Genomic DNA, 12,792 nt, shown 5'->3' on the forward strand with positions numbered 1-12,792 from the left:
CATTCATGTGAGAGAGAAACATTGATTGGTTGCCTCCCATCTACGCCCTGACTGGGAATCAAACCCACAACCTTTTGGTATACAGGACGAAGCTCCAACGAACTGAACCACCTAGCCAGTTTGAAACACTTATAAATTTCCTTTTAGAACCAAGGATTATTTATTATTTATTAACTGACATATTAACATCAGTTAACTTCCACACACACATTTGTTTTTCTGATCTCATTGTCTCTGGAAAATAGTGATCCCTTGAATAGGCCAGTATCCTCTGTCAGCATCCTAATGGGAAGGACCTAAGCAGGAGAATGAGAGTCGTGATTTGAGAATCTAATGTGGGGGGTGGGGCAGGTTATGTTGGAGGGGAGACTATGGAGATTAGAAGCCCTAGGTCACTCAAGGTCTCTGGGAGCCTGTGTCATGGAAAATGATCATCAACTTTCTGCTTTAGAAACAGTGACCCAGAGGCAGGTGGACAGAGAATCCAGGGGCTGACAAGAAGCAAGCTTGAGATCTAGGCTGAAATTGGTTCTGGACTGACCTCTAGCACCCAGAACCCTGACACAGGACCATGGGACCTCAGCATTTGAAACCTGTGCAGCTGCTGTGCCTCCTAGGGGCCATCTCCACTCTGCCTTGTATGTCCTGTGCTGCTGGATGCTTTGGGACCCCCAAGGGAGGGGGCTGGATATCTGTGTTGCTCAACGGACAGGATCTTGGGGGCTGAGCACTTGGTTGGCAGTTCAGGGATGGTATGGGTATAGTGAGGGACAAATAACTGGAAGATAATTTTCTGTTTAGGGGCTGGGGCTCTTTTGTGCTATGAAGCGACATCCTCACTCTTCAGAGCTGTTAATTTCCACAACTGGAGATGGCTTCTTTTGAGGAGCATGGTGTGTAAGCTGAAGGAGGGCTGTGAGGAGACGCTGGTGCTCATCGAGACAAGTGAAGGGAAGTGACTTTGATACTTTTTTTTTTTGCTTGTTCTTCTGACACCTAGCTCCATCCCTGGCACCCAGGGACTCTGAACTCAAGTTCTAGATATTTATCCTATTATATTTTGGGAAATAATGTTAAGACACTGGCAGGAGAGGGACAACATCCAGCTGGTTGTGGTGTGGGCTGGATAAGAGGTGGGCAGATCCCAGGGGGAGTGAGGCAATCTGGAAGTGAAGAAAAGGTGGAACACAAGGAGAGAGGAGCAGAGGGGAGAGGAGTGAGGAGAAACAGATGGAGACTCCAATATCTGAGCCCTGTGCAGCTGCTGTGAGTGGACAGTAGGGGAGAGGCAAAGTTAGTAATGGGGCAGACTGAGCAGGGTGGAGGGTGGGAGGGTGGATTCTGGGTGTGGCCAACAGCACTGATCAGAGCTCTCTAATCTCTGCTCCTCAGGGACCAGAAGGGGAGTTGTGGGTTTTAAAGGCTGCAGCCCAGCCCCATCTTACCCCCAACGAGTCTCCTACCTTGTTTCACCACCTGGATTGTCCATTGCCTCCTATAGCCGCGTCTGCCGGTCATATCTCTGCAATAATCTCACCAGCTTGGATCCTTTTGTGAAACTCAAGAACACTCCTAAGCCTACAGCATTTTCTTCCCTTAGTTGCCCAACCTGTGTGGGCGAGCACTCTAAGGACTGTCTCCCAAATTTTGTCACCACTGATTCTTGTCCCATCACTGCCTCTAAGTGTTACAGTTCCACCTTAAAATTTCAGGCAGGTGAGAGGAGAGAAACTTTATCAAATGCCTACTCTATGCCAGTTGCTGTCTGATATCTTCCCATCTCTGAGGGAGGCTGGTGGGATCTGCAGAGGGGATTAGGGTTGTAGGCACCAGGCACATGAGTTCCAAGGTGGAGGGTGCCTGGTGCCCAAGTCTTTGGTGGGAGAGCAGGTGTCCTGGTTTGTGAGGGGTCTCTGGAAGGAGGGATGGGACAATTGAGTCTTGAAAGTGTCCCTGACTCCTCCCTCTCTTCCTTACAGGGTTTCTTAATACCACCTTCCTCCTCATGGGCTGTGCTCGTGAACAACACAAGATTTTTGCAGATTTTCACCATATTGGGACCATCAGGGTGACTGAGGCTCTCAACATCTTAGAGAAGGCCAAGATTGCTGGTGCAGAGCCCTCCAGTCGGGGTCCTGCTTGGGGCATCCTCGCAGGCCTCCTGCTTGCCTTTAGGGACTGACGATGTAGTGGACTGGACAAACATCCAGATCCTTTCACATAATCGAATAAACTCAGAGTTGCCTTTCTGCTCTGTCCTGTGGTCCATGAAGGTTATGGAGGCATGGAAGGTGGGAGGAGGACCAACCACATGTCCAGAGAGGTGGAGGGGAGGGGCAGGCAGTGAGCAGTGTTAGTGTGAAGTGAGCAAAAGCAGGGCCTAGGGGAAGGAGGAGTATCGCTGGCAAAGTGACAGTGTCACGCTCAGCAATGAGGAGGAACCCAAGTACTCCTTTTTTCCTCCCACTCTCTCTGGGGACCCCAGCGCTAGCCTGGGTTCAGCCACTGACTTATAAATCCTGGCCAGATGTCTCCCCTTTTGGGGGCCTCAGTTTCCTCCCCTGTAAAATAGATCACCTTGTCAATTATAGCTGTTTCTCATCAGGTTTAAAAATATGATTTAAAAATATGATTACTTATTTGTGTCCATTACTGTGCTAGTATTAGGATCTCATTTAGATCCTTTCAAGATCGAGGGTGGGAGGTGGGGATGGGTGGGGCAGGGAGGAGTGGTGAGGGGAAAATGGAGACAACCGTACTGGAACAACAATACAAAATAGAAAAAAAAAGAGCATAAAACATTATATCCTCTCAAGATCTCAGTGAGATATAGCTTTTATCCCTATCTTGCCAGGAAGAAACTTGTTCTTGGGGGTTAAATTATTTGCCCAGAGTAGAATCCCTCTTGCCTCCCCTGCAGATCTCTCTCCCTGCTGAGGAAATTTTGAGAAATTTGGAGTCCTGAGCTGCTTTCCTCTGTCCAGTAGTTGTTTCTTTGTGTAAGTTGGCAAATTCAGAGGAAAGAGGAAGTACCACTGCTGCTCGTGGTTCATTTCTATCAAAACCCAAACTTCAGGTTCTAAGCTCCTGAGAGAGGACAGTGTAACTCCTTTCTGGCCATAAGGGGGCAGCAGATACATTCATCTTGCAATTTGGCGCCTTCAAGGTAGGGATGTGTGGGCCGGTTGTCATGGGGAATATGAAAGGAAGAGTCTCTGCACTTTATACGTATAAACTCAGTTTAATTCTCTCCACTGTCTTATGAAGTAGGAAAGGAGACACTAAGGGTTCTTTTACTACAGGTTAAATATTTTCTGTGCATTACCTCATTCTTTCTTATCACAATCTTATTAAATAGATGTGGTCACTTCTGTATTTCCACTTTACAAATGAAGAAACAGGCTTAACTACCTGAGGCCTCAGAGCCCACCTTTGTTAACAGATTGGGCAACTGAGATCTGAAGCACAGGTGCGTGCAGTTGACCTCAGAAGAGGGACTGGCTTGAAAACTTTGATTACCCTGGACAGGTTTTGGAAGGGTGGTTGGGAAGCCAACGAAGGTCATGGTAAGCGGACTAGGTCTGAGCGGAGACTGGAAGCCTGTGGCAAGAGGCTGTTAGGTCACAGAGGGACAGTTTTTTGGGCAAGTTTTATCAGTGAGCTTCACTCATCCTGTACTCGTTACAAGTAGGAGTGCTAGTAGATAATTTTAAAGGACTGAGCTGAGGCTTTGTTGGGCCATGGTATATTTCATTTAATCCTACTAGGCAAGGTGCTGAGGACATCAATAACCGTCAAAAGGAATTGGAAAGTCAAAGGTGGTGGTATCCTTAGGTGTCCCAAATGGGTAACCCCAATCATAACACTAGAGAATGGACAAATTTACTATGTACAAAAGATATATGGAACAAAAATATTGGATATGGAGTGTGACTTAATGAACCCCACAAACTTATCATTTCACCTAAGAGATAGGATATCAGACATGGAGGGGTTCTGATCAAGATGGCAGAGTAGGTCAACACTGTGCTTGCCTCCTTCCAAGTCCACATCAAAATTACAACTACATTATAGAACAATCAGCCTGGAGGACCACCTGAAGCCTAGCTGAAAAGAAGTCCTATAAGTAAGGATATAAAGAAGCCATGTTGAGATTGGTAGAAGGTGGAGGGAGACACAAAATATGCTGGCTCCATACTCATGTGTGGTGGTCAAGAATTGGGAGGGGCATTTCAGCTGCAGAGGTCCCTCCCTGAAGAGTTGAGGGGTCTGAGCTCCACCCTGGGCTCCCCAACCCAGTGATGCAGAGAGGAGCCCCACAGCATCTGGCTGTGAAAATCAGCAGGGATTCTGTGTCTGGGTGAGATGGAGGGCTGCTGGAAACTCAGGCATCCTCTTAAAGAGCCTGTGCACAGACTCGGTCATGCATGAAGGGTCAGTGGCTGGGGTGGGAGGTGCCAGAGACATATAGGGAGAAACTGAGTTCTGTGGCTTCAGGGAGAGGGCTGGAGGGACAACCGCCATTGCCCTTGTGTTGAGCCCTTCCACCACACAGCAAGCGAGTGCCATCTTTCCCGTGGCCAAATCTGAATCTGCATTAACCTGGTGAACTCTGCTTGTTTCACTCTGGTGATTCCCTGAGATCTTGCCCTACCCAAGTTGCACACTGCCAGAGGCTCTTTTGGCAATAGGCATCTGGCCTTGGCCATGCTGCAGTCTTTCTTTAAAAAGTCTCAGAGAACCCTGGCTGGTGGCTCAGTTAGTTGGAGTTTCATCCCCTACACCAAAAGGTTCAGGTTCTATTCCTAGTCAGGGCACATACCTAGGTTGTGGGTTTGATCCCCAGTCAGGACACAATGTTTATGGGAGGCAACTGATCAATATTTCTCTCTCATGTTGATGTTCCTTTCTCTTTTTTTTCTCTCCCTGTCTCTCTATCTAAAATCAGTTAAGAAAAATGTCCTCAGGTGAGGATTAAAAAAAAGTCACAGAGGCCCACAGGCCCCAGGTGGGTGGCAGCTGACCTTGGTGTACACTGTGACTTTTGCTGAGTGACCCCAGGCTCAGCACTGGTGCCATATCTAAATCTACATTAACTTGGTGAAGACAACTTGCTCCACCTTGGTGACTCCCTGAGACTCTGCCTCACCCAATTTGCATAACTGCCTGATCCTTTTTCAGCAGCTGAGTCTTATGGGGCAGGTGGAGGCAGGCCTTGGGTGCCCTATGCCTTTTCCTGAGCTGCCGTAGACCCAGTACTGGTGGCAGTTGCCCTCAAACCACAATGTAGCCTCTCCCATGCTCCTCCAGGCTCAGCTCAGGCAGCTGCCAACTGCTGACCACTTTGTAGTTCCTACCAGGTATCTTGGGCCAGTCAAAGACAGCTGCTAACCTTAGCTTGCAGTAGAGTACCTCCTTAAAGGCTCCAAAATTGACACACCCAGTGGCCAGCTTCAGACCACAAGCAGCACACCTAAAAGCTGCTCTCTGTAGGCAGCAGAGCCTGCAGGGGCAAATCCTACTTCAGGGAGACAGCCCCCACACAGCAATTTATATGTGGTGGTCATGGATAATCCCCACAGCCAGTCAACCTGAAGGTCAGTCCCACTGTCTGATGGGCCAACAGCAGTCAAGGCTTAATTACAATAGGCAGGCACACATAACACACACAAGTGATACTCTGGAGCACTCCTTTTAGGTGATTAAGGAGGTTGCCACTGGGCCCCACTGGTCACCTACTACATAAGGAAATCTTGTCAAGACTGGGAGAGCTTAGCTGGTATGGGTCTGTGAATTGAACACCAGCCTGTGCACTGAAAGATTGCTGGTTCAATTCCCAGTCAGGGCACCTGCCAGTTGGGAAGGGGGCATGTGAAAGGCAGTGGTTGATGTTTCTCTCACACATCAATGTTTCTTTCTCTCTTCCTTCCCTTTTCTCTAAAAATAAATAGAGAAAATCTTAAAAAAAAGAAAAGACTGGGAGACATAGCAGATCTACCTAATACATAGAAACAAACACAGAGAGGCAGTCAAAATTAGGTGACAAAAAACATGTCTCAAATGAAGAAAACAGGAGGACCTTCCAGAAAAAAAGGTAAACAAAATGGAGGCAAGCAAGCTACCATAGACAGAGTTCAAAATAATGGTTATAGGGATGCTTAGTCAGAAACAAAGAATACAATATCTGAAATGGAGGGTATGCTAGAAGGAATCTGCAGTAGATTAGATGAAACAGGATTGACTCAGTGGTTTGGAAGACAAGATAGCAGAAAACACCCACTCGAACACAAAAACAAAAATAAAATAAAAAGAAGTAATGATTGACAACTCCCTCAACCTGGCAAAGGAAATAGACATTCAAGTCCTTGAAGCACAGGGAGTCCCAAACAAGATGAATCCAAAGAGGCCCACACATAGTTAAAAAACACATCATAGTTAAAAGGCCAAAACTTAAAGACAAAAAGAGGATCTTAAAAGCAGGAAGAAAAGGCAGACTGTCAGCTGACTTCTCAACAGAAACTTTGTAGGCCAGGAGGAATTGGTAGGAAATATTCAAAGTGATCAAAAGCAACACCAATTCAAAAGAACCTATGCACCCCAATGCTCATAGCAGCACAATTTACAATAGCCAAATGCTGGAAGCAGCCTAGGTGTCCATCAGTGAATGAGTGAATCAAAAATCTGTGGAATGAAATTCCACAGATGAAATTCCACACAGCAGAAAGAAGGAGCTGCTACACTTTGTGACAGCATGGATGGAACTGGAGAGCATTATGCTAAGTGAAATAAGCCAGGTGGTGAAAGACAGATACTATATGATCTCACTTGTAAGTGGAACCTAATTAACAAAACAAACAAGCAAGCAAAATATAACTGGAGACATTGAAATTAAGAATAAACTGACAGTAAGCAGATGGGAGGGGAGAGGGAAATAACGTGGGAAAGAAGGGAAAGGGTCTTAAATGAACACGTATAAAGGACCCACAGACAAAGCCAAAGGGGGGTGGGATTGAGGGTGGGAGGTGGGGGTGGGTAGGGCAGGAGAAAGTGGTGGTGGGAAAATGGAGACAACTGTGTTTGAACATCAATAATAAAAAACATAAAAATTAAAAAAATGGAAAATGTTATTTCATACAAATAGAAAAAAAGCTGGGGTAGCAATAATCATATCAGATGAATAGACTTTAAAACAAAGGCTATAATAAGAGATGAAGGACATTTCATAATGATAAAGGGATCAATCCAAAAAGAGAATGTAACCCTTGTTAACATTTATGCCCCTAACATAGGAGCACCTAAATGTATAAAGTAAATTTTGATGTGCATAAAGGGAGAGATCAGCAGTAATATAGTCATAGTAGAGGACTTGACACCCCATTGACATCAATGGTTAGATCTTCCAGATGGAAAGTCAACAAGGAAACAGCAGCCTTATATGATACACAAGACCAGATGAACTGAATTGATATTTTTAGAGCATTTCACCCCAAAGAAGCAGAACATAAACATTCTTTTCAAGTGCACATGGAATATTTTCCAGGGTAGGCCACAGAAAAAGTCTCAGTAGATTTAAGAAGATTGAAATCATACCAAGCATCTTCTACAACCACAAGAGTATGAACTAGAAACAAATTACAAGATGAAAACTGAAAAACACGCAAACACATTGAGGCAAATAACATGCTTCTAAACAGCAAAGAGGTTAACAATGAGATCAAAGAAGAAATTAAAAGATACCTTGAGACAAATGAAAATGAAAACACAACAATCCCAAATCCATGGGACACAGCAAAAGCAGTCCTAAGAGGGAAATTCACTGCCATACAGGCCTAAGTCAATAAACAAGAAAAATCTCAAATGAACAATCTAACTCCGTGCCTAAAGAAACTAGGAAAAGGACAACAAAGCCCAAAGTAAGTAGAAGGAAGGAAATGATAACGATCAGAGTGGAAATAAGAAACATAGAACCTAAGAAAACCCCAAAGGTCAATGAAACCAAGAGCTGGCTCTTTGAAAAATTAAACAAGATTGTTAAGCCTTCAATCAGACTCCTCAAGAAAAAAGAGAGAGAATTCAAATAAATAAAAAAAATGAAAGAGCTGGTCCTGCCAAGATGGAGGTGCAGGTAGGTACACTTTGTTTCCTCCCACAACCAAAAGAAGGACAACAACAAATTAAAAACAAAAGACAACCTTTCTGAGCCTTTTTCAGCAGCTGAGCCTTATGGGGCAGGTGGTGGCAGGCCTTGGGGTGCCCTGTGCCTTTAAACTGACAGAGAATAGAACTGTATGGAAGTCTGACAACCAAGGAGTTAAAGAAGAAACATTTTTCTAGATGGGTAGGAGGGGCAAAGCTGGGGTGGAGAGGACTCACAGCAAGGCTGTGGCTGGAGGCCTAGGGCAGGTGAAGTAGTGGCTGGTGGATTGGGCGAGGCAGCAGCTGGTAGAGCTGGAGGTCCCACATTTGTGTGTGGATAAACCAGGAGGAACAATAGGGGAGAGAGACAGACTGCACAACCCAGGCTTCCAGTGCAGGAAAATAAAGCCTCAAGACCTTTGACTGATAAAACCTGTGGGGGTTGAGGCAGTGGAGGAAACACCCAGCCTCACAGGAGACTTTGTTGGAGAGAGCCACAGGGTCCTAGAATGTACACAAACCCACCCACCTGGGAATTGGCACTAGAAGGACCTAATTTGCTTGTGGGTAGTGGAGGACGTGACTGAAAGCCCACCGAGAGCTCAGCAAGCAACGTTGACCCCTCTCAGACCCCTCCCACACACACAGCACCACAACAGAGACATGGGTTGCCCCACCCTGGAGAATACCTAAGGCTCTGCCCCTTACTACATAACAGGCATGCTGAGACAAAAAAAATATGGCTCAAATGAAAGAACAGATCAAAGCTCCAGAGATAAAACTAAGTGATGAAGAGGTAGCCAACCTATCAGATGCAGAGTTCAAAACACTGGTAATCGGGATGCTCACAGAAATGGTGGAGTATAGTCGAAAAATAGAGGAAGAACTGAAGGCTATGAATATCGAAATAAAGGAAAATGTACAGGGAACCAACAGTGAAGGGAAGAAAACCAGGACTCAAATCAACAGTTTGCACCAGAAGGAAGAAATAAGCATGCAACCAGAACAGAATGAAGACAGAAGAATTAAAAAAAAAAAAAAAAAGAGGAGAGGCATTGGAACCTCTGGGACATCTTTAAACATTCCAACATCTGAATATAGGGGTGCCAGAAGAGGAAGAGCAAGAAATTGAAAACTTATTTGAAAACATAATGAAGGAGAACTTCCCCAATCTGGCAAAGGAAATAGACTTCCAGAAAGTCCAGGAAGCTCAGAGAGCCCCAAAGAAGTTGGACCCAAGGAAGCACACACCATAATTACATTAGCCAAGATTAAAGATAAGGAGACGACAATCTTCAAAGCAGCAAGAGAAAAAGAGACAGTTACCTACAAAGGAGTTCCCATAAGACTACCAGCTGATTTATCAAAAGAAATCTTACAGGCAAGAAGGGGTTGGAAAGAAGTATTGAAAGTCATAAAAGGCAAGGACCTACATCCAATATTGCTCTATCCAGCAAAGCTTTCATTTAGAATGGAAGGACAGATAAAGTGCTTCCCAGATAAGATCAAGTTAAAGCAGTTCATCACCACCAAGCCCTTATTACATGAACTGTTAAAGGGACTTATCTAAGAAAAAGAAGATAAAAGATACGAACAGTAAAATGACAACAAACCACAACTATCAATAACCAAACCTAAAAAAATAAAAAAAAACCCCGCCCAAAAACAAACTAAGCAAACAACTAGAACAGGAACAGAATCACAGAAATAGAGATCACATGGAGGGTTATCAGCGGAGAGGGGGATGGAGGAGAATGGGGGACAGGTACAGAAAATAAGTAGCATAATTGGTAGGTAGAAAATAGACAGGGAAGGTTAAGAATAGTATAGGAAATGGAGAAGTCAAATAACTTATATGTACAACCCATGAACATGAACTAAGGGGGGGAGGTGCAGTTGGGAGGAGGTGCAGGGCAGAGGGTAATAAAAGGGGGAAAATGGAACACCTATAATAGCATAATCAATAAAATATATTAAAAAGAAATAAATGTTAAAGCTGAAAAAAATGAGAGAGGAGAAGTGACACCTGACACCACAGAAATACAAAAGATGATAAGAAAATACTGTGAAGTTATATGATAAATTGGACAATGTGGAAGAAATAGATAAATGTCTAGAAACATACAATCTTCCAAGAATGAATTAAAAAGAAATAAAACATCTGAACAGATTGATTGCTACCAATGAAATTGCATCAGTAATAATAATAATAAAAAAGAACCCTCCCAACAAACAAAAGCCCTGGACCAGTTTGGTTCATTGGTGAATTTTACCAAACATTCAGCAAAGAATTAACACCTATTCTCAAACTATTCCAAAGAGTTCAAAAGAAAGGAAGGCCTTCAAGCTTATTTTACAAAGGGTACATACAAATGGCTAATAGACATATGAAAAAATGTTCAATGTCACTAATCATCAGAGAAATGCAAATTAAAACCACAGTGAGATGGTCACCTCACACCCATCAGAATGGTTTTCATTAATAAATCAACAAATAACAGGTGTTGGTAACGATGTGGGAAGGAAGGGAACCCTTATACACTGTTGGGGGAATTGCAAATTGGTGCAGCCCCTGTGGAAAACTGTATGGAGGTTCGTTCCTCAAAAAATTTTAAGTAGAGCTACCATATGGCCCAGCAATCCCACGTCTGGGTATTTGTCCTAAGAAATCCGAAACACTAATTTGAAAAGGTATATGCATTCCTATGTTCATTGCAACATTATTCATAATAGCCAATACATTGAACTAGCCTAAGTGTCCAACGTGGATGATTGGATAAAGAAGAGGTGGTATATCTATACAATGGAATGTTACTTGACCATAAAAAATGAAACCTTACCATTTGCAAAAACCATTAATGGACCTAGACATTGTTATGCTAAGTGAAATAAGTCAAACAGAGACAATTACCATATGATTTCATTTACATGTGGAATCTAATGAACAAACAAAATAAATATAGAGCCACAGATAAAGAACAAACTGATGGTTGCTATATGAGAAAGGGGCTGGGGGCTGGGTAAAAAATGTGAAGGGATTAACAGCTGCAAATTGGTAGTTACAGAATAGTCATGGGGATGTAAAGCACAGCATAGCAAAAGTGACAACCCACTGAGTGGGAAAAGTAAAAAAATAAACATAAACACACAACAAAAAGGTAACTGTGTGAGGTGATGGATATGTTAATTATGTTGAGTGTGATGATTATTTATCAATGTATACCAAATAATCAAGTTGTATACCTTAAAGACACATAATTTTAATTGTCAATTAATGAAGCTGGGAGGAAAAGAAAAAAATGATACATCTGATAAGGGGTTAATATCCAAAATATATAAGGAATCCTGTTGAGGACCGCCCTGCCTGGTCTCAGGAAGCTGTAACCCCCTGTGACTTAGGCTGAGTGAAAGACCTCCAGACCAGGAGCCACTGAAGGAGACAAAACTTATTTCCCTGGCATGATTGGCAGTCAATGATGGGTAACAATTCTCTAAGAAAGAGAATGAATCTAAGACAGACATGATCACGTGGGAATGCCCTGAGAGAAGGGGCTGTGGAAATGAAGGGGTGATTGACATCAACCCCTGCCCCCTTGGCTTTGTCAAAGCCTGAGTCTTTGTTCTTGGATGTGAGAAATCCAAGTCTCCTGGCTGCCTTTGTCTTCTCAGGCTTGCAGGGGCGAAACAGCCCAGACTGGAAACGGTGGCTCCGGGGGGGGGGGGGTAATCAGGCCTGGGACATAGAATATGCAAGATCCTGTGAGATCTGTTTGCTGGAGGATGTTATTATCTTGGAATTTAAAAGCACAGACAGGAAACCAAAACTGCCCTTTGAGCCATATGTTAAAACCCCAAACCTTGCCTGGAATTCTGTCCCCACCTTTGTAAGTTGTTTACATCTTTTGATCTCTTCTGCCAGATTGTGAATCCATAAACTAAGTCTGTTTTCTCAATAAAAATCTGCTTGGGTATGGACACGAGGTGCTCCCTACTGGAGGGGGTGGCCATGGCGCCCTCCAGGACAGAGGGTGGCCAAGTGGCGCCCTCCAGGACAGAGGGTGGCCAAGTGGCGCCCTCCAGGACAGAGGGTGGCCAAGTGGTGCCCTCCAGGAGAGAGGGTGGCCAAGGCGTTCCCCACGTGAGGAGTGGCCCTTCTGTTCCTATTCTCCAACAGGACCTGGTTGTCTCTGTGTATGTTTTTAGCATGTTTCGATGAGTATTTGCAGCCCAGATGGATACTGCTGGACGGTATCCCCCACAGAATTCATACAACTTAACACCAAAAAGAAATAGGATATTTCTTTTTAGCTGCATTTTACCTATACGTGTGTTCCCATCCCATCTCTTTGCCTCCTTCCAGGTGGTAACCACCATTTTACTTGCCTGGATTTTTACATGCTTCAATCACATTTGTGTAATATGTTTGAACAATATATATTGTTTCCATTTGTTTGCTTTTGACCTATGTAAAAATGTTGTATGTCATTTCTGAGACTTGCTTCATGATACGAACCTTCAATGGTTTGTTACTATATGTGTTATCTCGTGACAGACAATGCCCGGGCAACGAGGAACGTCCCCCTGAATGTGATTCTACATCTTGGTGTTGGACCAGCTTTGTTGTTTGAACATGGGCACCCTGACCCGAGTGGACCT

The 12,792-nt window shown here is 44.0% G+C and overlaps 1 protein-coding gene across 2 annotated transcripts; it reads left to right on the forward strand.

The window, feature by feature from the left end:
* The first annotated feature begins 571 nt into the window (after window positions 1–571).
* LYPD4 (LY6/PLAUR domain containing 4) lies at window positions 572–2,182 on the forward strand. Of its 2 annotated transcripts, XM_045838309.1 has the most exons (4): window positions 572–638; window positions 802–945; window positions 1,393–1,716; window positions 1,980–2,182. In XM_045838309.1, the coding sequence occupies exons 1-4, from the start codon at window positions 572–574 to the stop codon at window positions 2,180–2,182; spliced, it is 738 nt and encodes a 245-aa protein (XP_045694265.1). The 2 variants fall into 2 exon arrangements, with proteins under 2 accessions (XP_045694265.1, XP_045694266.1); XM_045838310.1 differs by lacking the exon at window positions 802–945 and having other exon boundaries at window positions 572–696; window positions 1,400–1,716.
* Window positions 2,183–12,792: the final 10,610 nt, after the last annotated feature.

Source organism: Phyllostomus hastatus, unplaced genomic scaffold (genome assembly GCF_019186645.2).
Source record: "Phyllostomus hastatus isolate PE091 unplaced genomic scaffold, TTU_PhHast_1.1 phas_contig_277, whole genome shotgun sequence".
NCBI lineage: Eukaryota > Metazoa > Chordata > Mammalia > Chiroptera > Phyllostomidae > Phyllostomus > Phyllostomus hastatus.

Coding starts and splice junctions, on each gene's coding strand:
- LYPD4 (XM_045838309.1), top strand. CDS start 572: ATGGGACCTCAGCATTTGAAACCTGTGCAGCTGCTGTGCCTCCTAGGG. Junction 946..1,392: donor GCTGGTGCTCATCGAGACAA/GTGAAGGGAAGT, acceptor TCTGCTCCTCAG/GGACCAGAAGGGGAGTTGTG. Junction 1,717..1,979: donor CACCTTAAAATTTCAGGCAG/GTGAGAGGAGAG, acceptor TCTTCCTTACAG/GGTTTCTTAATACCACCTTC.